This window comes from Melanerpes formicivorus, unplaced genomic scaffold (genome assembly GCF_026170545.1).
Source record: "Melanerpes formicivorus ecotype bairdi unplaced genomic scaffold, bMelFor1.0.p_v2 SCAF_5, whole genome shotgun sequence".
Lineage (NCBI taxonomy): Eukaryota > Metazoa > Chordata > Aves > Piciformes > Picidae > Melanerpes > Melanerpes formicivorus.
The window spans coordinates 691,545-715,146 of NW_027142357.1; the positions used below are offsets into that span (position 1 = coordinate 691,545).

At 48.5% G+C, this 23,602-nt stretch overlaps 1 protein-coding gene across 1 annotated transcript in view; it reads left to right on the forward strand.

Annotated features, from left to right (window-relative positions):
• The window catches only part of UNC80 (unc-80 homolog, NALCN channel complex subunit), a 196,849-nt gene that overhangs the window by 93,820 nt on the left and 79,427 nt on the right, over nt 1-23,602 (forward strand). The window contains exons 25-30 of the mRNA XM_068137866.1: nt 4,028-4,161; nt 7,992-8,157; nt 13,583-13,786; nt 15,490-15,590; nt 20,968-21,165; nt 22,215-22,322. Of these exons, the coding sequence (XP_067993967.1) occupies nt 4,028-4,161; nt 7,992-8,157; nt 13,583-13,786; nt 15,490-15,590; nt 20,968-21,165; nt 22,215-22,322 (911 nt within the window). The remainder of the gene's footprint in view (nt 1-4,027; nt 4,162-7,991; nt 8,158-13,582; nt 13,787-15,489; nt 15,591-20,967; nt 21,166-22,214; nt 22,323-23,602) is intronic.

The window sequence follows — 23,602 nt, forward strand, 5'->3', positions numbered from 1 at the left end:
GAAGCCAGGCTGGATGTGGCTGTGAGCAAGCTGCTGTAGTGTGAGGTGTCCCTGCCCATGACAGGCAGGTTAGAACTGGATGATCCTTGAGGTCCCTTCCAACCCTAACAATTCTATGATTCTATGATCCCCTAGAGCAGGTCACACAGGAACACATCCAGGTGGGGTTTGAATATTTCCAGAGAGGGGGACTCCACAACCCCCCTGGGCAGCCTGCTCCAGGCCTCTGTCACCCTCACAGGGAAAAAATTCTCCCTCCTATTTCCCTAGAACTTCCTCTGCCTCAGCTTCCACCCTTGCCTCTTGTGCTGGCATTGATCATCACCCAGCAGAGCCCAGGTTCATCCATTTGGCACTCACTTTATCAGCAGGAATGAGGTCACCTCTCAGGCTCCTCCTCTCCAAGCTACAGAGCCCCATCTCCATGCCTGGATGTCCAGCATGGCAGATGTGTAGCAGCAGCACTGATAGGATTTTGAAGGAGAAGGGGGTGGGAAACCAGGCAGTGGGTTGCAATTACTGTGTACTGGCAAATGTTACTATTAGCAGAGTAATAATTTATTTCTTGAGCCTTGCTGTCACCTGAATCACAGAAGTGGTTCAAACTCCCATTCCTCACAGTGAATTTTGCCAAAACACTTGTGTAAAATCAGCTGCTTCTCTGATTGCCTGAGGTGACTGAAGAGACACCTCCTCTCCTGATGTGAATTCATAGATTCACAGAATGGTCTGGGCTGGTAGGCACCTCCAAAGCTCATCCAGTCCAACCTCCTGTGCAGTCAGCAGGGACATCCCCAACTATGTCAGGTTGCCCACAGCCCTCTCCAGCCTCACCTTGAATATCTCCAGGGATGGAGCCTCAACCACTTGCCTGGGCAACCTCTTCCAGTGTTCTACTACCTTCCTGGTGCAGAACTTCTTCCTAACATCCAATCTAAATCTGCTCTGCTCTAGTTTGAAGCCATTGTCCCTGGTCCTGTCCCTGCAGGCCTTTGCAAACTGCCTTCTTGTAGTCCCCATCAGGTACTGGCAAGTTGCTGCTAGATCTCCCCAGAGCTTTCTGTTCTGACACAGCTCTACCAGAAGCTTTTACATCTTAGCTTTAGTAATCTACCTGATTCTTATGAAGAAATATAGCACACTGGTTTAAAAAAGTATCACTGAAAATCTGTGTGAGCAGGTGACACCCATTTGTGTCCTTGAGGGAGAAGAGGAGGCTCAGGGGAGACCTTCTTGCTCTCCACAACTCCCTGAAGGGAGGTTATACCCAGGTGGGGGTTGGTCTCTTCTCCCAGGCAACTGGCACCAGAACAAAAGGACACAGTCTCAAGCTGTGCAGGGGCAATTTGAGGCTTGATCTTAGAAGTTCTTACCAAAACATGTGGCTCAGTTGGTAGTGCATCAGACCCTTAATGGGAAGGTTGTGAGTTCAAAGCCTGCAGTGGGCAGTAGTGTCCTCCCTACTCTAGTCATGAGGTCTGGGGTATTGGCCATTGGGATGTGCTGCCCAGGGAGGTAGTTGGCTTGATGTCCCTCGAGGTGTGTAAGACAGGACTGGATGAGGCCATGGTCTGGTTGATTAGTTAGGGTTGGGTGATCAGTTGGACTTGGTGATCTTGGAGGTCTCTTCCACCCTGGCTGATTCTGTGGTTCTATGTGGGCAAGGGGTGTCCCCTCACTGACTCTGAGAACCCAAAAGGCCTGCAAATGATAACAAAATCTGTGAACCAAAGCAAGTGAAGACAAAACACATCCTGATGTAGCTGCAGGTGAAGGTTCTAATTGTCATTATGTCCTCTCCAGACACCATCTGTAGCCGTGTGTGTGCTGCAAGCTGCTGGTTCCTGTGTGTGTGTGCTGTGGGTGGATCTAGTGTGCTGGCACTGTTGATATAGCCTCTGCTTTCTTTTCCCATGGTTCTGAGACTGTCCTTCCTGCTGCTTCCTGCTGCTCAGAGTCCAGCTTTAGAGTAGGGAGGGGTAGGTGGGAGCAGTGAAATGGCATCTGTGGGGATTGATCTCAAGAGCAGGTACTCATCTGACACTTTGCTCTGCTCTGGTGAGACCTCACCTGCAGTGCTCTGTACAGCTCTGGAGCCCTCAACACAGGAAGGACATGGAGCTGATGGAGGAGGGCCACAAACATGATCACGGGGTTGAAGCAGCTCTGATAAGATTATAAATATAATATAGATATGATACAGATATGGATAGTATGGATATAGATAATGTGGATACTATATAGATATGATATAGATAATATAGATATGGATAATAAGAGCAAGTGCAGGGTCCTGCATCTGGGTCGAGGCAATCCCAGGCACAAATCCAGGCTGGGCAGTGACTGGCTGGAGGGTAGCCCTGAGGAGAGAGACTTGGGGGTGCTGGGGGACAAAAAGCTCAACATGAGCTCTCAGTGTGCACTTGCAGCCCGCAAAGCCAATCAGATCCTGGGCTGCACCAGGAGAAGTGTGGCTAGCAGGTCGAGGGAGGTGATCCTCCCCCTCTACTCAGCCCTGGTGAGACCCCACCTGGAGTACTGTGTCCAGTTCTGGAGCCTCTATTACAAGAGGGATGTGAAGGTGCTGGAAGGTGTCCAGAGAAGGGCCACGAGGATGATCAGGGGGCTGGAGCACCTCTCCTATGAGGACAGACTGAAGGAGTTGGGGCTGTTGTCTGCAGAAGAGAAGGCTCCGAGGAGACCTAATTGTGGCCTTCCAGTATCTGAAGGGGGCCTACAGGAAGGCTGGGGAAGGACTTCTCAGGATCTCAGGTAGTGACAGGACTAGGGGGAATGGAATGAAGCTGGAGGTGGGGAGATTCAGGCTGGATGTGAGGAGGAGGTTCTTCACCATGAGAGTGGTGAAACCCTGGAATGGGTTGTCCAGGGAGGTGGTCAAGGCCCCGTCCCTGGAGGTGTTTAAGCCCAGGCTGGATGAGGCTCTGGCCAGGCTGATCTAGTGTGGGGTGTCCCTGCCCATGGCAGGGGGGTTGGAACTAGATGATCCTTGTGGTCCCTTCCAACCCTGAATGAAACTATGAAACTATGAAACTATAATTAAGGGCAACAAAGCTGGGGAGGGGTTTGAAGCACAGCCCTATGAGGAGAGGCTGAGGGAGCTGGGGTTGCTTAGCCTGGAGAAGAGGAGGCTCAGGGGAGACCCTATTGCTGTCTACAACTACCAGAAGGGAGGTTGTAGCCAGGTGGGGGTTGGTGTCTTCTCCCAAGCAACCAGCACCAGAACAAAAGGACACAGTCTCAAGCTGTGCCAGGGGAGGTTTAGGCTAGATGTTAGGAAAAAGTTCTTCATAGAGAGAGTGATTGAGCATTGGAATGGGCTGCTCGGGGAGGTGGTGGAGTCACCATCACTGGAGGTGTTCAGGAAGGGACTTGATGGGGTGCTTGGTGCCACGGTTTAGTTGATTAGATGGTGTTGGGTGATAGGTTGGATGCGATGATCTCTAAGGTCTCTTCCAACCTGGTCTAGTCTAGTCTATTCCATCCTATCCTATCCTAGTTTGGATGCAATATAGATATGATATAGACAGCAATTACATAGATAATATAAAGATATAGATAATATAGATATAACATAAACATTATAATGCTTCACTGTAATAATGCATAATAGAATCAGACACAGCACTCTGCACTGTGTTAGTACTGTTGCAAATCACAGAATTGTCAGGGCTGGAAGAGACCTCAAGGATCATCCAATTCCAAGCCCCCTGCCATGGGGAGGGACACCTCACACTACAGCACCTTGCTCACAGCCACATCCAGCCTGGCCTGAAAAACCTCCAGGCATGATGCTTCCACCACCTCCCTGGGCAGCCTCTTCCAGTGTCTCACCAATGCAGGAATTGGTATTTGTTTGTCTCTGCTCCTTTCAGTGTGGCCAAAGTAGCACAGACTTAAGTCTGGGTTCTCAGGGCAGCTTGCATTATGCACCATGTGTGATAACATTCATCAGCTCTTGGTTCCAGATTCCATGTAATCTCCTTGCTTACTGTTTTTTGTTTTCTAGGCACTGTGAATCCTACCAAATGTTGTTGCCCTTTTGCACTGAAAATGGCAGCCTGCCAGCTCCTGCTGGAGATAACCACTTTTCTGAGAGAGACCTTTCCCTACATGCCCAGGCCACGGACTGAGCCTCTTGTGGTAAGTGGACAGCAAGCACTGGAGAAAGAGCCATGCCCACAGATGGTGTTTGGCTCTGGGCCTGTCTGAGGAGCAGCAGGGTGGGGAAACCACTCAAGTGTATCTCTGGTGCAGGGAGGAATCACAGAATGTCAGGGGCTGGAGGGGACCTCCAGAGATCGTCCAGTCCAACCCCCCTGCCAGAGCAGCATCACCTAGAGCAGGTCACACAGGAACACATCCAGGTGGGGTTTGGAATATCCCCAGAGAGGGAGACTCCACAACCCCCCTGGGCAGCCTGCTCCAGGCCTCTGCCACCCTCACAGGGAAAACATTCTTCCTCCTGTTTCCATGGAACTTCCTCTGCCTCTACTTCCACCCTTGCTACTTGTGCTGGCATTGGGCATCCCCCAGCAGAGCCTGGCTCCAGCCTCTGGGCACTCACCCTGCACATCTTTATCAACAGCAATGAGGTCACCTCTCAGGCTCCTCCTCTCTAAGCTAGAGAGCCATCAGGCTACCTGAGGCTCCTCTCATGAGGAAGATGTTCCACTCCCCTAATGATCTTTGTGGCTCTGTGCTGGACTCTTTCAAGCAGTTCCCTGAGGTCCTTCCTGAACTGAGGGGCCCAGAACTGGACACAATATTCCAGATGTGGCCTCACCAGGACAGAGTAGAGGGGGAGGAGAAACTCCCTCTAGGAAAGAGTTTTCTGGTGGATAGAAGGTGGGCAGGGCATAGGACTGTGGGAGCACAATGGGTACTGGAAGTTGAAGCATATTTCAAAATAAAGAGGGCAGCAGGTGAGTAGAGAAACTGAGTGTGGGGGACCTGAGAGCTGCGGGAACTGGAGTGCAGGAGGGGACAGCCAATTAGGAGAGTCACTTGATAGAGATCTCAACAGGGCAGCTCAGAGAATGTGGGAAGGACAGTTTACAGAGAAATGGAGCTAAGAAGGTGCAGATTTTTGGTTTGGGTTAGACAATAGAACTGAAGGGACTAGGGGAAGGAAGAAAAGAAATAGAGACAAAGAAGAAACATCCCTGAGCCTAAGAGAGGCAGAGGTAAATCCTGGCATGAACAGCTGATTTGGTACAGCTGATTTGGGGAACAGCAGAAACCAAGAAACTGGTTCATTCTTGTGTGGATTCTCTTGTGTCTAATAGTGTGGTTTAACATGGCCTTCACTCTGTTGTTTCACACAGCACACAGGCACTCAGTTATCTTTTGTCAAACTGGGTTGAAGGTAGACATCAGCTCCAGAGGTGGGAAGCATGGAAGGAGATGATAGTGGAATGGCAGACCTGCAGAGTCATCTCTTAAGCCTAATGTCTTCAGGACATTGGGATGAAAGTTATAAAGAGAGAATGAGAAGTTAAGTTGCCAAGTGAACATGAAGTGTGGCCAACAGGGCTGGGCAGGTTCTTCTCCCCCTCTGCTCTGCCCTGGTGAGACCACACCTGCAATCCTGTGTCCAGTTTGGGGCTCCCCAGTTCAAGAGAGACAGAGACCTGTTAGAGAGAGTCCAAGGGAAAGCCACAGAATGATTAGGGGTCTTGAGCATCTCCCCTGTGAAGAGAGACTGAGAGCCCTGGGGCTGTTTAGTCTGGAGAATAGAAGGCTGAGAGGGGATCTGATCAATGTCTATCAATAGCTGAGGGCTGGGGGTCAAGTGGAGGGGGCCAAGCTCTTTTGGGTGGTGCACAGCAATAAGCCAAGGAACAATGGAGACAAACTTGAAGAGAGAAGGTTTCAGCTCAAGATGAGGAGAAACTTCTTTGTAGTGAGGGTGACAGAGGCCTGGAGCAGGCTGCCCAGAGAGGTTGTGGAGTCTCCTTCTCTGGAGCCTTTCCAACCCCACCTGGATGCACTCCTGTTCAGACTGCCCTGGATGATGCTGCTCTGGCAGGGGGGGTTGGACTGGCTGATCTCTGCAGGTCCCTTCCCACCCTCTAACATTCTGTGATGATTTGGTGACTTAGCCCTACTCTGATTTTTGTTAATGACAGACTTAGATCACATTTTGCTAATGGCAATTGCTCTCCCCAGGCTGATTTCGCTGGGCATTATTGGAAATCAGGTTCTGAAACTTCTTTCAAAGGCTGTAGACAGCCTATGGTTAAGTGACTCAGCACCCAAGTATGCAAGAAGGGCAGCTATATAAAAGCCAGGGTTAAATTCAGCAGACATCTGCCTAAACACTTTGTTGGTATTTTTACCATGCAACAAATGACTGCATCCAAAAGAAGGATAATGCTGAAGTTTAAGTTCCTCTCCATAGTGAAGTAGTTAATCTTAGAACTAAGAATATGTTGGGTCTTGAAGGTCAAGAGAAATTTGTGCTTTTGTGCCAGAGAGAAATGCAGCTGATTAATAGCTTTGCAGACTTGTGCATGGGAGAGGAGGAGGAGGAACTATTCAACTGTTCTGTGGTGTGTAGGCAGGAGAAACCTAAAGGTCACATTATGCAAGAGCCTCTCAGGGAAAATGGCCTTAGAATGCTTCTTTTAGCCTTGTGTGGGGGCAGGAAGCAGAGGCAACAACATACCCAGTAAGATATTAAGTCTGTATTTCTGGAGTGATGCTTCTTTTCCAAATGAATCAGGTACATAATGTTATGGCCCATAAAGCTGCAATGCCAGCAGAGCAGACCTGACTTGCACTGGTGTCCATAGGCATACCTGCTCCATAGGTACAGGCACAGACTTCATAGAATCACAGAATGATCTGGGTTGGAAGGGACCTCCAAAGCTCATCCAGTCCAAACCCCTCTGTAGTCAGCAGCCACATCCCCAATTAGATCAGGTTGGCCAGAGCTCTCTCCAGTCTCACCTTGAATATCTCCAAGGATGGGACCTCAACCACCTCCTTGGGTGACTTGATCCAGTGTTCCACCACCCTCATAATAAAGAACTTCTTCCAATCTAAATCTGCTGTGCTCTAGTTTGAAGCCATTGCCCCTGGTCCTGTCCCTGCAGGCCTTTGCAAACAGTCTCTCTGCAGCCTTCTTATAGCCCCCTTCAGGTACTGGCAGGTTGCTCTTGGGTCTCCCTGGAGCCTTCTCTTCTCCAGGCTGAACACCCCCAGCTCCCTCAGCCTGTCCTCATAACAGAGCTGCTCCAACCCCCTGATGATTTTTGTGGCCCTCCTCTGGACCCTCTCCATCAGGTCCAGGTCCTTCCTGTGTTGAGGGCTCCAGACCTGCACACAGCACTGCAGGTGAGGTCTCAGCAGAGCAGAGCAAAGTGGCAGAATCACCTCTCTGGCTCTGCTGGCAATGCTGCTTTGGATGCAGCCCAGGCTGCCCTTGGCCTTCTGTGCTGCAAGCACAAGGCAATGGATCCAAGCTGGAGGAGGGGAGATTAGATGTTAGGAAGAAGTTCTTCCCCATGAGGGTGGTGAGACGCTGGAAGAGGTTGCCCAGGGAGGTGATGGAAGCCTCATCCCTGGAGGTTTTGAAGGCCAGGCTGGATGTGGCTGTGGGCAACCTGCTGTAGTGTGAGGTGTCCCTGTTCATGGCAGGGGGGTTAGAACTGGACAACCCTTGAGGTCCCTTCCAACCCTGCTGTGAGTCTGTGATTTGTGTGTTTTCCCCTTCACGAGCCAGCAGACAGGCTGCTCCTTTGCTCAGCAGAGTTACCCAGGGGTGTGTGCAACACCTCTTAACTCTCCCATCCTGGCAGCATGGCTCAGTGTGCTGCACACCCTGAGAGCAGTTGGGTTAGAAAGGGTCAGCATAGCTGGAGAACTGACAGCAACAAATACCCACCTGAGGCAGTTCCTCCTGCAGCTTCTGTGGTTGTGGGGGTTCATACTGCTTGCACATCTGTGTGGTCCACATTGTGCTGCAGGACCTGGAGAGCTGCAGGCTGCGTCTGGACCCTGAGATGGACCGGCACAGGTATGAAAGAAAGATCAGCTTTGCTGGGGTCCTGGATGAAAACGAAGATTCAAAGGATTCCCTGCACAGCAGCAGCCACACCCTCAAGTCTGAGGCTGGCTTCGAGGAGAAAAAAGGTTTGTGAGCACCACAATAAGGCTTCTGTGTTGTGAGGGCTTGTGAAGTGGCTGCTTGAGTTGATGTCTCCATTTGCATAGACTGTGTTAAAAAGCAGGTGGCCACGGGGCCACAGTGGCTTTGAATGGTTTCTGAGACGCTTTCTGGCATCCAGGGTTCCATACAACAAATGTGAGAAGCAAAGATGTTCAGTTTTACCAAACACTGCTATGACTGAGAGCCATGGAGAGCAAAGAAAAGGAGGATGCTTCCCCTGTGCATCTGCCTCCCAGTGGGGTGCTGGGAGGAGCATCACCATTTGATTGGCTCAAAAAAATAAAGACCAAAAGCCTTCCCTGTTTGGTTTGCATTCTGGTCACGCAGTTTGTCATGTGGGCAGAACCACAGATAGGAGGGAAGATTGAGATCTTTCTGTGCAAATCTGCTTTGGAAGTCATGGCATCTCACAGAATCATTACTGATTGATTGCTTGACCTCTGGAATTCTTTGCTACCACATGAAAAAAACCAACAAACCCAACACACAGCTGTGTGGCTTTTGATGGCTAGCAGATCAATGTGCCCAACAGACTGTACAAGTACAGGCCAAGCTTGCTGTGTGTGCTGTGAACAGCAGAGCGTTTCCATCTCATGCCAAACTCACACACTACTTGATGGGACAAGTGTTGCAATACCCCACACAACCCTAATTGCCTGTTTGCAATTAGAGGCTAATCTGCCAGGCAGTTACTTGTCAATGATTCTCCCTCTAGCAAGTGCTCCAGAGCTCTTTCAATTCTGTCTCCTAATAGGTACATAAAGGTGAAGACATTGGACTGAGGATTTTTATGATTGTTTGGAAAGGATAAATGTGTGATGGTTGTTTGGAAAGGATAAAGGCTTGATGGTTGCATGGGAAGGATAAAGGTTTGATGGTTGCATGGGAAGGATAAAGGCTTGATGGTTGCATGGGAAGGATAAAGGTTTGATGGTTGCATGGGAAGGATAAAGGTTTGATGGCTGGAAAGGATAAATGTTTGAAGGTTGTTTGGAAAGGATAAAGGGTTGATGGTTGTTTGGAAAGGATAAAGGGTTGATTGTTGTTTTGAAAGGAAAAAGGGTTGATGGTTGCTTGGAAAGGACAAAGATTTGATTGTTGTTTGGAAAGGATAAAGGGTTGATGGTTGTTTGGAAAGAATAAAGGGTTGGTGGTTGTTTGGAAAGGACAAAGATTTGATTGTTGTTTGGAAAAGATAAATGTTTGAAGGTTGTTTGGAAAGGACAAAGGTTTGTTGGTTGGAAAGGATAAAGGTTTGATGGTTGGAAAGGATAAAGTTTTGATGGTTGGTTGGAAAGGATAAAGGTTTGATGGTTGGTTGGAAAAGATAAACATTTGATGGTTGTTTGGAAAGGATAAAGGTTTGATGGTTGCTTGGAAAGGATAAAGGTTTGATGGCTGTTTGGAAAGGATAAAGGTTTGATTGTTGCTTGGAAAAGATAAAGGTTTGATGTTTGGTTAGAAAGGGTAAAGGTTTGATGGCTAGAAAGGATAAAGGTTTGATGGTTGTTTGGAAAGGATAATGGTTTGATGGTTGCTTGGAATGGATAAAGGTTTGATGGCTGCTTGGAAAGGATAAAGGTTTGATGGTTGCTTGGAAAGGATGAAGGTTTGATGGTTGCTTGGAATGGATAAAGGTTTCCTGGTTGTTAGGAAAGGATAGAGTTTTGATGGTTGGAAAGGATAAATGTTTGATGGTTGCTTGGAAAGGATGAAGGTTTGATGGTTGCTTGGAAAGGATAAAGGTTTCATGGTTGGAAAGGATAAAGGTTTGATGGCTGCTTGGAAAGGATAAATGTTTGAAGGTTGCTTAGAAAGGATAAAGGTTTGATGGTTGTTTGGAAAGGATGGAGTCTGTGGCTGGTGATCTTCTAGGAACTGTATTGTGCATTAATGATTCAGAAGAGGTTTTGGAGGCATTCAGGGGTCTTTGGATAAAGTTTGTGCTCTCTTCAGCTGTAAAGATGACAGAGTTATTGGAGAAAATATTCAAACTGCTTCCAAGACCTACGTGGTGTAAAACTGCCTCCAAAACTGTCAGTCAGTTGGGACAGTTGCTCCTGTGAAGACAGATAGGTGTCCATCTAAGACAGGTGAGCTGCATAAATCCATGCTCAACTTCATTTTTTGTACCCTGGCAGCCCAGAGGAGCACACAGCCTTGTGGTCTAATAGTCTAAGATCAGTGGGCTAAGACATGCCTTACAATTTGGATGAGGAAAAGCTCAGGTTTGGGGGTTGGTTGCTTCTTTTTATTTTAAAGATAGTTATGGCAATTACTTGAAACCACTTTTCAGCCTCTCAGGCACCCACTGGGATGTTACCTGAGTGGGAGAGAGCCTACAAGCATGCAGTCCTGCTGAAAAGTGCTGCTGGCTGGTCTCTAACTATCCTATTTTTAGGGTTTTTTTTCCCCCCCTATGTTTCAGTGTTAGGGGCATAATGCAGAGCTGAGCCTGTTTTGCAAAGGCAGTATTAGCTTTCTGCATCCTTGACTCTGTTAGACCACATTTTCTCTGCAGTTTCATTTGTGGGTTGTTCTTTTCTTTCCCTTTCCTTTCATCAATTCCTTTATTAAAGCTACCTCTTAACTACATTGTAGAGCCTACTGAATAGAATAGAATAGAACAGAATAGAATAGAATAGAATAGAATAGAATAGAATAGAATAGAATAGAATAGAATAGAATAGAATAGAATAGAATAGAATAGAATAATAAACCAGGTTGGAAGAGACCTTCAAGATCATCACATCCAGCTTATCACCCAACACCATCTAATGAACTAAACCATGGCACCAAGCACCCCATCAAGTCTCCTCCTAAACACCCCCAATGATGGTGACTCCACCACCTCCCTGGGCAGCCCATTCCAATGGGCAATCACTCTCTCTGTGTAGAATTTTCCTCCTAACATCCAACCTAAACCTCCCCTGGTGCAGCTGGAGACTGTGTCCTCTTGTTCTGATTCTGGTTGCCTGGGAGAGGAGACCAGCCCCTGCCTGTCTACAACCTCCCTTCAGGTAGTTGTAGGAAAGCTAGACCTTAAATATCCTAATATCTTCTAGCAAAAAGGTATTTGCAGTCTTTTTGAAGCTCAATAAATGCAAGGGAATGTTGTAATTTTAAATGACAGTGATGCTGTTTTCTCTGGCCAGAGCATATTGATCTGGGGATCAACCTGGCTCAAACACAACAGGATGCAGAGGCATCTTTCCTAACCTACACATTTCTAGATAAGAAAAATGTTGATGTGTGAATGTAACTGATTTTGGTTTCTTGCCTGCAGTGAGAGGTTTCTTTATCTCAACCTCTTGGATGAGTACTAATCTGTTTCCTTTCATTCATTGTTTTTTCTGGAGTGTTAAAAACTTTGCTCTCATTGTTCACCCCAGGCGTGGCTTAACAGCTATCCAAAAGCTACCAAGTTTACTGTATAGAATCTGCTCCAGGTAGGTCTGAAGTACAGGCACTGAAGTGAGGGAGATGTAGGCTCTCAGAGGATCATTTGTGCTTTTTGGATTCTAAAATGGGGTTCTGCAGACTTCAAGAAAGGCAGTTACAAGAGCTTGTGTGGGTTAGCTTTGGGGGAACTGAGCCGCTGGATTGAGGCTGATCTGAACAGAATTCAAGCAGTAATGATTGTTAAAGACTTCAGCATGGAGGGAGATGCTCTGGTCCTTCAGCAGTCCAGCTCCTTCATCAGGACTGAGTAGCAGCTCTCAAAACCTATCCAGCCTACATCGGACAGAATCACGGATTGGTCAGGACTGGAAAGGACCTCAAGGATCATCCAGTTCCACCCCCCCTGCAATGGGCAGGGACACCTCAAACTGGAGCAGCTTGCTCACAGCCACATCCAGCCTGGCCTTAAAAACTGCCAGGGATGAGGCTGCCATCACCTCCCTGAGCAACCTGTTCCAGTCTGTCACCACCCTCATGGGGAAGAACTTCTTCCTTACATCCAATCTGAATCTACCCATTTCTAGTTTTTCTCCATTCCCCCCAGTCCTATCACTCCCTGACACCTTAAAAAGTCCCTCTCCAGCTTTCCTGTAGCCCCCTTCAGATACTGGAAGGTCACAATTAGGTCTTCTGGGAGCCGCCCTCTCTCCACACTGAACAACCCCAACTCTCTCAGTCTGTCTCCATAGCAAAGGAGCTCCAGCTCTCTGCTCATCCTCGTGGCCCTTCTCTGGACAGGTTCCAGCATGTAAGCCACTGGAAATGGGAGTGGAGCCTGGGTTCTGGAGGAATTAGGGACATTCTCAGGACTAAAGGTGTGCTTGATTGTTTTTTTTCCCCCTGAAGCTAAGATACAATTTTCTTAAGATATTTTTCTTCCCCACGGTATCCAAAAAGCTGTATCCTGTTCACTCTCAACCACACCCCAAAAGGTCATCGATCAGATGTGGCCTTGCCCAATTAGAGCTGCAGTGAAATGACTTGAGTGTTGCAACATTTGGACTGCCATGCTGCCATGTCCTGCCTTGGAACTAGGAGGAGAACGAAGGTGCAAAGGGTTGGTGCTTTGAACATTGAACCCATTTCATGTCTGTGCTCATCACAAAAAATGCAGAGTGTCGATGGACTATTGTTCATGCCTGAGAGCTGCTGGTTTGTCTGAAGGAGAGGATCCACGTGCTCCTTTTTCCTCTAAAGCATTCTCATGATGAAGAGTAACATGCAGAGACACGGATTTGTGCAAATCTGGCTTCAAACAGGTCTGGCATGCTAACCCCAGGAAGCAGACCACCCTTCTGCAGTCCCACCTGCTGTAGCAATAAAATCAGGGCTCCCACTGCAGAGCTCAGCCAGGTTTACAGAACCCAGGCCCACAGCAAGATAGATTTGTCCACGCTGCCTTGTTCAGGCTTGGGATTCAGCCATCTACCCCTAGCAAGAGGTGATTCTGCACTAATGCAAACCATAGGGTCTGGCAAAGAAAACTGCAATTGACACCCACTGGGCAGGTCCTGGCTCCTGTCGGGAACTGACTCCAAAGCGGTGTGGATCGTAGGTTTTCCTTGTCCATCTATTGGGTTTCTGTTAGAGCAGCTGACTCTGCTTGCTGGTGGCGGAATGAGGGCTAATTCCAAACACAGACAAGGCCTGAGGTGACCTACCAGATCTCCAGGAAATGAGGTGATGGACATGTTTGCATACAGCATCTTTACTGCCCAACTGACAGAGCTGCATTGGCGGTGGCTTTGGAGGGAGCCTCTGGCCCCACGTTTCTTGGTAGAGGAAAAGATGCTGCAGTACAGGCTGGCAGCAAAGGGTTGGGAGGGAGGGGAGGGCCAGGATAGCTTTCTTTGGTTTGGTTTTGTTTTTTTTTAAGATGGGGAAAAATTAAGGGGAAAAAAGTCCTCTTTTATTCTTTCAATACAGTTCCCAGCAGGAAGATCAGGATAGGAGGCTCCCGCTTGCTCCAGATTAAAGGAACCCGCAGTTTCCGGGTGAAGAAGGGGGGTTCCCTTTCCAGCATTCGCCGGGCCGGCAGCCTAAAGAGCACCAAGTTATCACGGCAGGACTCAGAGTCTGAGAATGAGGAGCTGCAGCTGTCCCACAGCAGGGACACTGTCACTGATATAGGTAACTTAGACGAGTGGGTGGAAAAGGGAGGGGACAACAGGCAGGCCCTAAACTCTCGCTGGGCTAGCCATGCCGAGGGACGCCCACCCCAGCCAGCTAGGGACAACCTAGAGTCCTGACTGCAGGGAGCGCCTGACTGCAGGGAGTGCCTGTGGGAGCATGGCTCAGACCTTGGGTGCAGCGTTGGCGCCGTGCACAGGTGGTCAGCGTCCAGAGCTCCGTGTTAGAGCATGAACTCTTGGAATGCTGGTGCCTGCCAGCCAAAGGCAAGCCCTGCTGAGGGGAGCAGCTGCACGTGTGTATGTGCACATACACACAGCCCCCTGAATCCTGTGCCAGAATGGATACTTGAGGGCATGTGCAGATCTGGTAGCCTGCTGCCCATAGCCACAGGTAGGAGACATAGATCTATCTATCTGTCTATATATACACACACATGTGTACAGACATGCCCTTCATATTCCGCTCAGGATATGATGTCACAGGCATGTTGTATGGCATGCAATATATATTCCCATATGTGGAACATACCATGCACACGCCACACATTTCCACATATTGGCACATGCACATGTTTTTGCAGTTTACAGATGCCTTCCTTAGCCTTCAAAAGCAGGATCCACCATCATTTACCTCGTGGAGACCAAGCGTGCATCCTGCCACGAGAAATCGCCACCGCGGTTCAGCTGGAGGGGCTCCCTCTGCTAGGGCTGTTAACCAAAAGCTAACTACAGTTTGGATGCTGTTGGAGCTGAAAGAACCTCCCAGGCTTAATGGTTATTTTTTGTGGTCCTCAAGAGATGCTTCAGGAGGTGAAGGTGGAGAGTGGGGTTGTCCTTTCTGTAGATTTTAGCAAGTCACAATTGGCTTGAAGAGGAGAAAGAAAGGGTGGGTCAGAAACGATCCCCAGCAGCCTCTTTAGCAGAGTTAATGATAGTTTCATTGGAGGCCCACAGGTGATCATAGAATCATAGAATTGTCAGGGTTGGAAGGGACCTCAAGGATCATTTAGTTCCAACCCCCCCAGTCATGGGCAGGGACACCTCACACTACATCAGGTTGCTCAGAGCCACATCCAGCCTGGCCTATAAAAACCTCCAGGGATGGAGTTGCTAGAAAGAAACACAGGGAACAGTAAAGTTCCCAGAGAAACATCTCCCTTGCCTGAGTTCTTTAGAAGTAGTGTGCTAGAACCAGGATTTTTTTCCCCTTTCATCCCCGTGACGTTAGCAGTTTCCATGGGCAATCAGAAGTGACTTTGCCCTTTGGCATTCCCACTTGGATGCCACTTCTGCTTGGATTTTTGGGGTGCCTTTGTTTGTATATTTTTTTAACCACAGAGCCCAGTCAATGCAGATCACTAAACCAGCCATTTGCAGCATCTGAACAGTGCAAACAGTTTGTTTCTGATGGTTGTATTTACCTTCTCCCCTTCTGTTAAAGAAAAAAAAGAGAGTGGGGAGGGAGCAGTAACTTGCTGCTGACAAGACGAGCCAAGTCTGCGTGGTTCTTGTAACCGTCAAGCCAGCGTGGTAGAAGCATTGGGGAGGGGGTCTCCAAAACTCAGTCCTGCCGGTGTGGCATATTCTGTGTCCTCTGGTCTGTTCCCACAAGGCTGGCCTGGCTTACAAGTGCTGTCCCTAGTCTTAAAGCACACAGGGAGCAATAAAAACAACCACCTTTTGGGTATTTTTCTCTTGAAGAAGGGAGCCCTTGGAGCGCGAGCGAGCCTAGCATCGAGCCCGAGGTGCTGAGCAACACAGGCGCGGAGGAGAACTACCACCGGAACATGTCCTGGCTGCACGTAAGTACAGAGTGCTGGCAACGCTCCCAGGGATGGCATTTTTAGTGGGAAATCCTTTGTGCTGGCAGTGGCCAGGTCACAATCTGTGCTTTCTCCGTGTAGCATCAAGGATCTTCAGTGTAAGTAAGCTACAACCTCTGGAAATCATCTGTTGCTTCTAAAATGGACCAAACCCCGAAAGGGTTTGTCCTGCTTCCTCTCTTTGTATTCTTTCTTTCTTTTCTCAGGGGAAAGGGACTGTTGCTCCCTAAGCACCCAGGGGCAGCCATGCCACCTTAGCTGAACATGTTAGCTCAGCATGGCAAGGAGTAGGTAGTTCAGGAAGAGGAACAAAATGGGCTCCAGTGTGAGATGGGCTCCCAGAGTAAGAGAATGGGCTCCAATGTGAGATGGGCTCCCAGAGTAGCAGAATGGGCTCCAGTGTGAGATGAGCTCCCAGCTTCCATGAAATAGCTTTTTAGAATAGAATAGAATAGACCAGACCAGACCAGGTTGGAAAAGACCTTTGAGATCATCGAGTCCAACTTTAGAAGCTACTTCAGATGGAGGTTCTGTTGTGACCACTATGCTTACAAACTAACAGATTTTTCCTAGGGAGCTTTGCCCTCTCCTTTTTGAACCAACTTATGTATTTTCATCTCTCTGACAATGAGTTAATTATGCATCTTGTAGAGAAAAACTACTTTTGGAACATTTTCTTTGCTTCCATGAGAGCCTTGTGTGGTTTCAGCTATGCCACAGCTGGGCAGTACCCCAGTGCAAATGTGGTTTGGTCATTTATGACCAAAGACATCAATTTTGATGACTTCTGTACCCAAGATTTAGACATAGCAGAAGTCGGCTGGGCGAGGCTACAGAGTTCAACCCACTCATACGCAAGAACTGTTCATTTTTACCTCTGTTCATAGAATCATAGAATCACAGAATCAACCAGGTTGGAAAAGACCGCAGAGATCATCAAGTCCAACCTATTACCAAGTACCTAACCCCTCCTGACACCTAAACCATGGCTCCAAGTGCCACATCCAAGCCTTTTTTGAACTCCTCCAGGGACGGCGACTCAACCACCTCTCTGGGCAGCACATTCCAAGGGCCAATTACTCTTTCTAGGAGGAACTGTCTCCTCACCTCGAGCTTAAACTTCCCCTGGTGCAGCTTGAGACTGTGTCCTCTTGTTCTGGTGCTGGTTGTCTGGGAGAAGAGACCAACCCCCACTTGTCTACAGCCTCCCTTCAGGTAGTTGTAGAGAGCTAGAAGGTCTCCCCTGAGCCTCCTCCAGGCTAAACAACCCCAGCTCCCTCAGTCTCTCCTCACAGGGCTGTGCTCCAGACCCCTCCCCAGCCTTGTTGCCCTTCTCTGGACACATTCCAGCATCTCAATGTCCTTCTGAAACTGAGGGGTCCAGAACTGGACACAGGACTCAGGGTGTGGCCTAACCAATGCTGAGTACAGGGCAGAATGACCTCCCTGTTCCTGCTGACCACACTATTTCTGATGCAGGCCAGGATGCCATTGGCTTTCTTGGCCACCTGGGCACACTGCTGGCTCATGTTCACCTGCTGTCAACCACTACCCCCAGGTCCCTCTCCTCCTGGCTGTTCTCCAGCCACTCAAACTCCAGCCTGTAGTACTGCATGGGGTTGTTGCCACTGTGCAGCACCCGGCACTTGGACTTGTTAAATGTCATCATGTTGGACTCTGCCCCTCTGTCCAGGTTGTCAAGGTCCCTCTGCAGAGCCCTCCTACCTTCTAATAGATTGACACCTGCCTCCAACTTGGTGCCCCCTGCTGCCACTTGAACAAGCTGTGATGGTGAAGTATGGAGCAGTGTGTCCTTGTGCACATCCTTTGAAGAAAAGTTGGCTGGGCTCCCTGTGCAGATTGATTGTAGCCTGCACATGTGGATGACAACAGATAACCATTTGACTGCCAATAATGAGCTGATACCCCCTCTCTTCTCTCTTCCCCCCAAGTTATTTCACACAGTCTGCTCTCAGCTGCCCCATTCCTATGGGCAAGAACAGGCATAATGCAATCCTAAAGCAGTTGTTGGTAGTTGTCATGTTTGGAAGGAGGTGGCAGGTCAGGGAGCTTGTATGTAAGCTAGCCCCTCAGTCCCTGGACTGCCCTACTTGCCTGTCAGTCTTCTGATGCTCTTGGTAATGATTACACCTTAGATAAGTTTAAGTTTAGTATTTACTTTAGCATTTTAGTTTAGTACACCCAGCATACCAAATGTAAGTCTAGCACTTAATTTAGTTTAGAACACCTATTGTACTAAATGTAAGATTAGTACTTAATTTAGGGCTTAATTTAGTTTAGTACACCCAGTGTAATAAATGTGTTTAGTCCTTCATTTAGTATTTAGTCTAGTTTAGTACACCCAGTGTATTAAATTTTAGTACTTAGTTTAGTACACCCAGTCTACTAAATGTAAGTTTAGTACTTAGTTTAGTGCTTAATTTAGTTTAGTACACCCAATGTACTAAACTGAGTTTATTAGACACGACAGTGTGCACCAGACAATGAATTTTGAGAGGATAAAGGCATCTCTAGCAGCTCAGGATAAATCATGCTGCCGTTGCTCAGTGTGGGGGAATGCATGGACTCATAAATACCACAGTATCACAGTACATTAGAGGTTGGAAGGGACCTCCAGAGATCATCCACTCCAATCCCCCTGCAACAGCAGCATCACCCAGGGTAGTCTGCACAGGATTGTATCCAGGTGGGGTTGGAAAGGCTCCAGAGAAGGAAATTCCACAGCCTCTCTGGGCAGCCTGCTCCAGGCCTCTGTCACCCTCACTGCAAAGAAGTTTCTCCTCATGTTCAGCTGAAACCTTCTCTCTTCAAGTTTGTCTCCACTGTTCCTTGGCTTATTGCTGTGCACCACCCCAAAGAGCTTGGCCCCCTCCACTTGACCCCCAGCCCTCAGCTCTTGATAGACATTGATCAGATCTCCTCTCAGCCTTCTCTTCTCCAGACTAAACAGCCCCAGGGCTCTCAGTCTCTCTTCACAGGGGAGATGCTCAACTCCCCTAATCATCCTCCTGGCTCTCCCTTGGATTCTCTCCAGCAGGTCTCTGTCTCTCTTGAACTGGGGAGCCCAGAACTGTATTGCACATACAAAACAGTATTGCAGGTGTGGTCTCAGCAGGGCAGAGCAGAGTGGGAGAAGAACCTCCCTAGCTCTGCTGGCCACACTTTTTTTGCGGCACCCCAGGATCCCCTTGGCTCTCTTGGCCACAAGGGCACATTGCTGTCCCACGCAGATCTTGCTGTCCACTAGGACTCCAAGGTCTTTCTTTGTAGAGCTACTTTCCAGCAGGCATAAGCTAAAGGGAACTGGAGGTGTGTGTCTCACTCTACCTGTGATCAGCCTGCATGGGAGCAAGGAAGATTTGCAAAGCCTCCTGCTCCAGCTAACACCACGCAAGTACCATGAGAGCTTCCTCTTCTTTGTTGGTTGGAAAGAAGGTGTGGGTGGATGGGCAATCAAACCACAGGCCAAAAGAACCCCTGCTTGATTAATGGTCTAACTATCTAGAAGGATCACTGGCTCCAGCTGCTTCTCTGCATGCACTAGCACCTCCCTTACCTGCCCTTTGCTGCAGCCCAGAGCATGAAGTCCTCACTCTGTGTCACATCACAACCTCAAGGTGTAACAGCAGACCAGAGGCTGGGGAGGGGCTCTGCAGTGCTGGTCACATTGATACCATTTTGCATGTTGATACAACATTTAGCAGCATGAGTTACTTCTGCTTGGCCCCAAAATATCATGAGGCCAGAACAGGTAGGGAAAGACAGGAATCCCACATCTGCAGCACAGATTTATTTTCAGTGAAGCTCCTGCCTCTTTAGAAGCCTGAATGTTTGAGGGTTGGGAGTGCTGTATCTGGCTTACTTAGGAGAGCCATCAGACTGCAGCTGCACACACCATGGATGGATAGAAAAGGTGGGATAGCTTCTTTCTGGCACTGGTTTGTGGGATGAGGAGAAAGGTTCATAAAGCCCAGTTATGACTTACAGCATGAATGGCCTGGGGATAGCCTGGGTGATTTTTCACTCAGAGTGCTACTCAGCTACTTGGTTTATGTGTAACATGAAGACCAGTGTACAAAGAGCTGCTGGACTGAGCTTTGCTCCCCTGGGAAGAAAGCCTCTGAGTTACACCACAGAGTAGTCACTGAAGTGTAGACTTAGACTCACAGAATTGTCAGGGTTGGAAGGGAACTCAAGGACCACCCAGTTCCAAGTCTCCTGCCATGGCCAGGGACACCTCACACTAGAGCAGCTTGCTCACAGCAACATCCAGCCTGGCCTTCAAAACCTCCAGGGATGAGGCTTCCACCACCTCCCTCGGCAACCTGTTCCACTGTTACCCAAGTCTGTCTTTGATTAATTAGTTTAGGTACTAAAAGCAATGTTGCTGCAGCAAAGCAGGGCTCAGAAGAGCTAAATTCCAAAATATTTACCCTCTTTCTTAGGTTTTGGAGGTCCTTGCTGCCATATGGCAACACCACTGGAAATAGTTAAACTGAGGCAACTAACATAAAGCTAGGCTGGATGGGCACAGTGAGGGAAGCGTAGGTAGAACAACTGGCACAGATTATTCCTGCTTGAGACCATACTGAGACATTTGCTTTCATGTTCCTGGAGGGAAACTAACCCCTGAACCTCGTGGGTTTGCAGCTTGGATGACTGAGTGACAACTTCCAGCCTAAGCCCTTGCCTCAGAGCGAGGACACAACAGCTTTCCTGCGAACTGAGAGAATGTTGTTTTCCTCAGCCTTTATCTTGCCACCAGCCAAACGCCCCCCTCCCTACCTCAGCACTCAGGTTTCTTTAGCCAAGCCTAGCTAGTTTGTAAACCACTTAGAATGGATCATAGACTCTCAGGATCACAGAATCATCATAGAATCACAGGATCAAAGGATCACAGAGTCATAGGATCATAGGAACACAGAATCACAGGATCACAGAATCAAAGGATCACTGAATCATACGATCAATGGATCACTGAATCATAGGATCAAAGGATCACAGAATCACAGGATCACAAACTCACAGAATCCTAGAATGGTCCAGGCCAGAAGACATCTCCAAAGGTCATCCAGTCTGACTTCCCCACAGTAAGCACAGACACCCACCACTACATCAGGTTACCCAGGGCCTCTTGCAAGTATGGAGCTCTGCACAGACCCTTTTCAGAAGGCTGTGTTGAGCTTCCTGCCTCCCCAGCTAGGCTGTGGCAAGATTAGCTTGAGTGTCCCCATCACCAGCTGCCCTATGCTGTTCTCCCTTGTAACTCCCTTTGCTATAGGTAACTGTTCTCTTGGTTTGTTGTCTGTTTTGGGTTTTTTTTTCCCTTCTCTAGGTTATGATCCTGTTATGCAACCAGCAAAGTTTCATCTGTCCCCACATTGACTACTGTCACCCACACTGCTACCTCCATCACAGCCGCTCCTGCGCTCGCCTCGTCCGGGCCATCAAACTCCTCTATGGAGACACAGTGGACTCCCTGCGGGAAAGCAACACGTTGAGCAGCATGGCAAGAGGCAAAAAGCAAAAGGAGGTGAGCAGGTGGAAAAAGCAGAACATCTGGGGAGTTATCCAGGCAGGTCCTACTTACCTTCAAGGACTGCATTCTGTACTGTGGTAGTTTTAGGCTGTGCCTTTAAAAATTCTTCACAGATCTTGAACAGAAAGCAGCCCTGAAGAAAAGGACCTGGGGGTGCTGGTGGAGGAGAAGCTCAACAGGAGCCAGCAGTGTGCACTTGCAGCCCAGAAAGCCAAGCAGAGCCTGGGCTGCAGCAAGAGAAGTGTGGCCAGCAGGGCCAGGGAGGGGATTCTCCCCCTCTGCTCCACTCTGCTGAGACCCCACCTGGAGCACTGTGTCCAGTTCTGGAGCCTCTATTGCAGGAAGGATCTGGAGGTGCTGGAAGGTATCCAGAGAAGGGCCACGAGGATAAGCAGAGGGTTGGAGCTGCTCTGCTATGAGGACAAACACCCCCAAGGCCTTTTCTTGCCTTTATTGGTGCCTGGGATTGCCCCGACTCAGCTGCAGGACCTTGCACTTGGTCTTGTTGAATCTCATGAGGTTGGCTTGGGCTCAGCTCTGCAGCCTGTCCAGGTCCCTCTGGATGGATCCCTTCCCTCCAGCCTGCCAGCCACACCACACAGCTTGGTGCTGAGAGTGCACTCAATGCCACTGTCCATGTCACCAACAAAGATGTTACACAAGCCTGGTCCCAGTACTGATCCCTGAGGGACTCCACTTGTTACTGGCCTCCAGTTGAACATGGACCCACTGACAGCCACTCTCTGGGTGTGGCCGTCAAGCCAGTTCTTTATCTACTCAGTGGTCCATCCATCAACCCCTTGTTTGATTTGCTGGCCTAGGGTTTTATTGGGGAAAACAGAGAAGAAAATCAGATGAGGAAAGTCATCTCAGTGCTACTAGGCCTGTTGCCAGCACAGGAGAAGACTTCATACTACAACTCTGGTATTAAATGGCTTCCAGCATGTGGAAATTCCTCTTGTAACAGAGCTCCTCCCTTTTTACATTTTGGGAGATCTGAATGTGAAATTCACTTTCTTTTTGTTTGTTTTCTCTCCCTGCAGTGCTCAGACAAATCATGCCTGAGAACTCCTTCTCTAAAAAAGAGAGTGACCGACACCAACTTGGAAGGCAAGAAGGACTCTGGAATGCTAAAATACATCAGGCACCAGGTACTGATTAGGCCATGTGCTGCTAAGGGAGGCTGATAGATAGATGTGAGGTTGGTCTGCAAGAAGGATGTTGGATAGGAAGGCTGAGAGATGGATGTGAGGTTGGACTGCAATAGGAAGGATGCTGGTTAGGGAGGCTGATGTGAGGTTGGACTGCAATAAGAAGGATGCTGGTTATGGAGGCTGCTAGATAGATAAATGTGAGGCTGGACTAGAACAAGAAGGATACTGGTTAGGGAAGCTGAGAGGTAGATGTGAGGTTGGACTGGAAGAAGAAGGATTCTGGTTAGGGAGGCTGAGAGATAGATGTGAGGTTGGACTGGAAGAAGAAGGATGCTGGTTAAGGAGTCTGAGAGGTAGATGTGAGGTTGGACTGGAAGAAGAAGGATTCTGGTTAAGGAGTCTGAGAGGTAGATGTGAGGTTGGACTGGAAGAAGAAGGATGCTGGTTAGGGAAGATGAGAGATAGGTGTGAGGTTGGACTGGAAAAAGAAGGATGATGGTTAGGGAGGCTGCTGGTTAGATAAATGTGAGATTGGACTGCAACCAGAAGGATGCTGGTTAGGAAGGCTGCTGGGTAGATAAATGTGAGGTTGGACTGGAAGAAGGATGCTGGTTAGGGAGGCTGAGAGGTAGATAAATGTGAGGCTGGACTACAACAGGAAGGATACTGGTTAGGGAGGCTGCTGGGTAGATAAATGTGAGGTTGGACTGTAATAAGAAGGATGCTGGTTAGGGAGGCTGCTGGGTAGATAAATGTGAGGTTGGACTGGAAGAAGAAGGATGCTGATTAGGGAGGCTGATAGATGTGAGGTTAAACTGCAACTAGAGGGAAAACATATGTGTCTCTCCAAGCACTGTTGCAGAAGATCAATCGCTTCATCCCTGCATGTTTTTCCCAGCTGAGCAAGGCTTAATTTAAGCCCCCCTAAAGTAACCCCATCAAAAAATCCTTTAAACACCTGGCTCCATGAAATCACAGCCTGCACTTCTGACTTCCCCTAACAGCAACAGATGCATCAAAACTGGGAACACCAAAAAGAAAAAGAATATTGAAAAGCAGCTTCAAAATCTTCCAATATGCTTAAATGCAAAGCTGTCAGTTTACAGCTATAGTTTTCCTTCTTTTTCTTTCTTGTCCAGTGTTGCTGAAGAAGCAGCAGGCTCTTCCCAGGCCCCTTCTTGGCACAGATCTGTATCACTGTTTACCCCTCCAGAAGAGTTTGGCTTTCCTTTTGTCGTTTTCATCAGTATTTTGATGTCCAGCAAAGGATTCAAGGA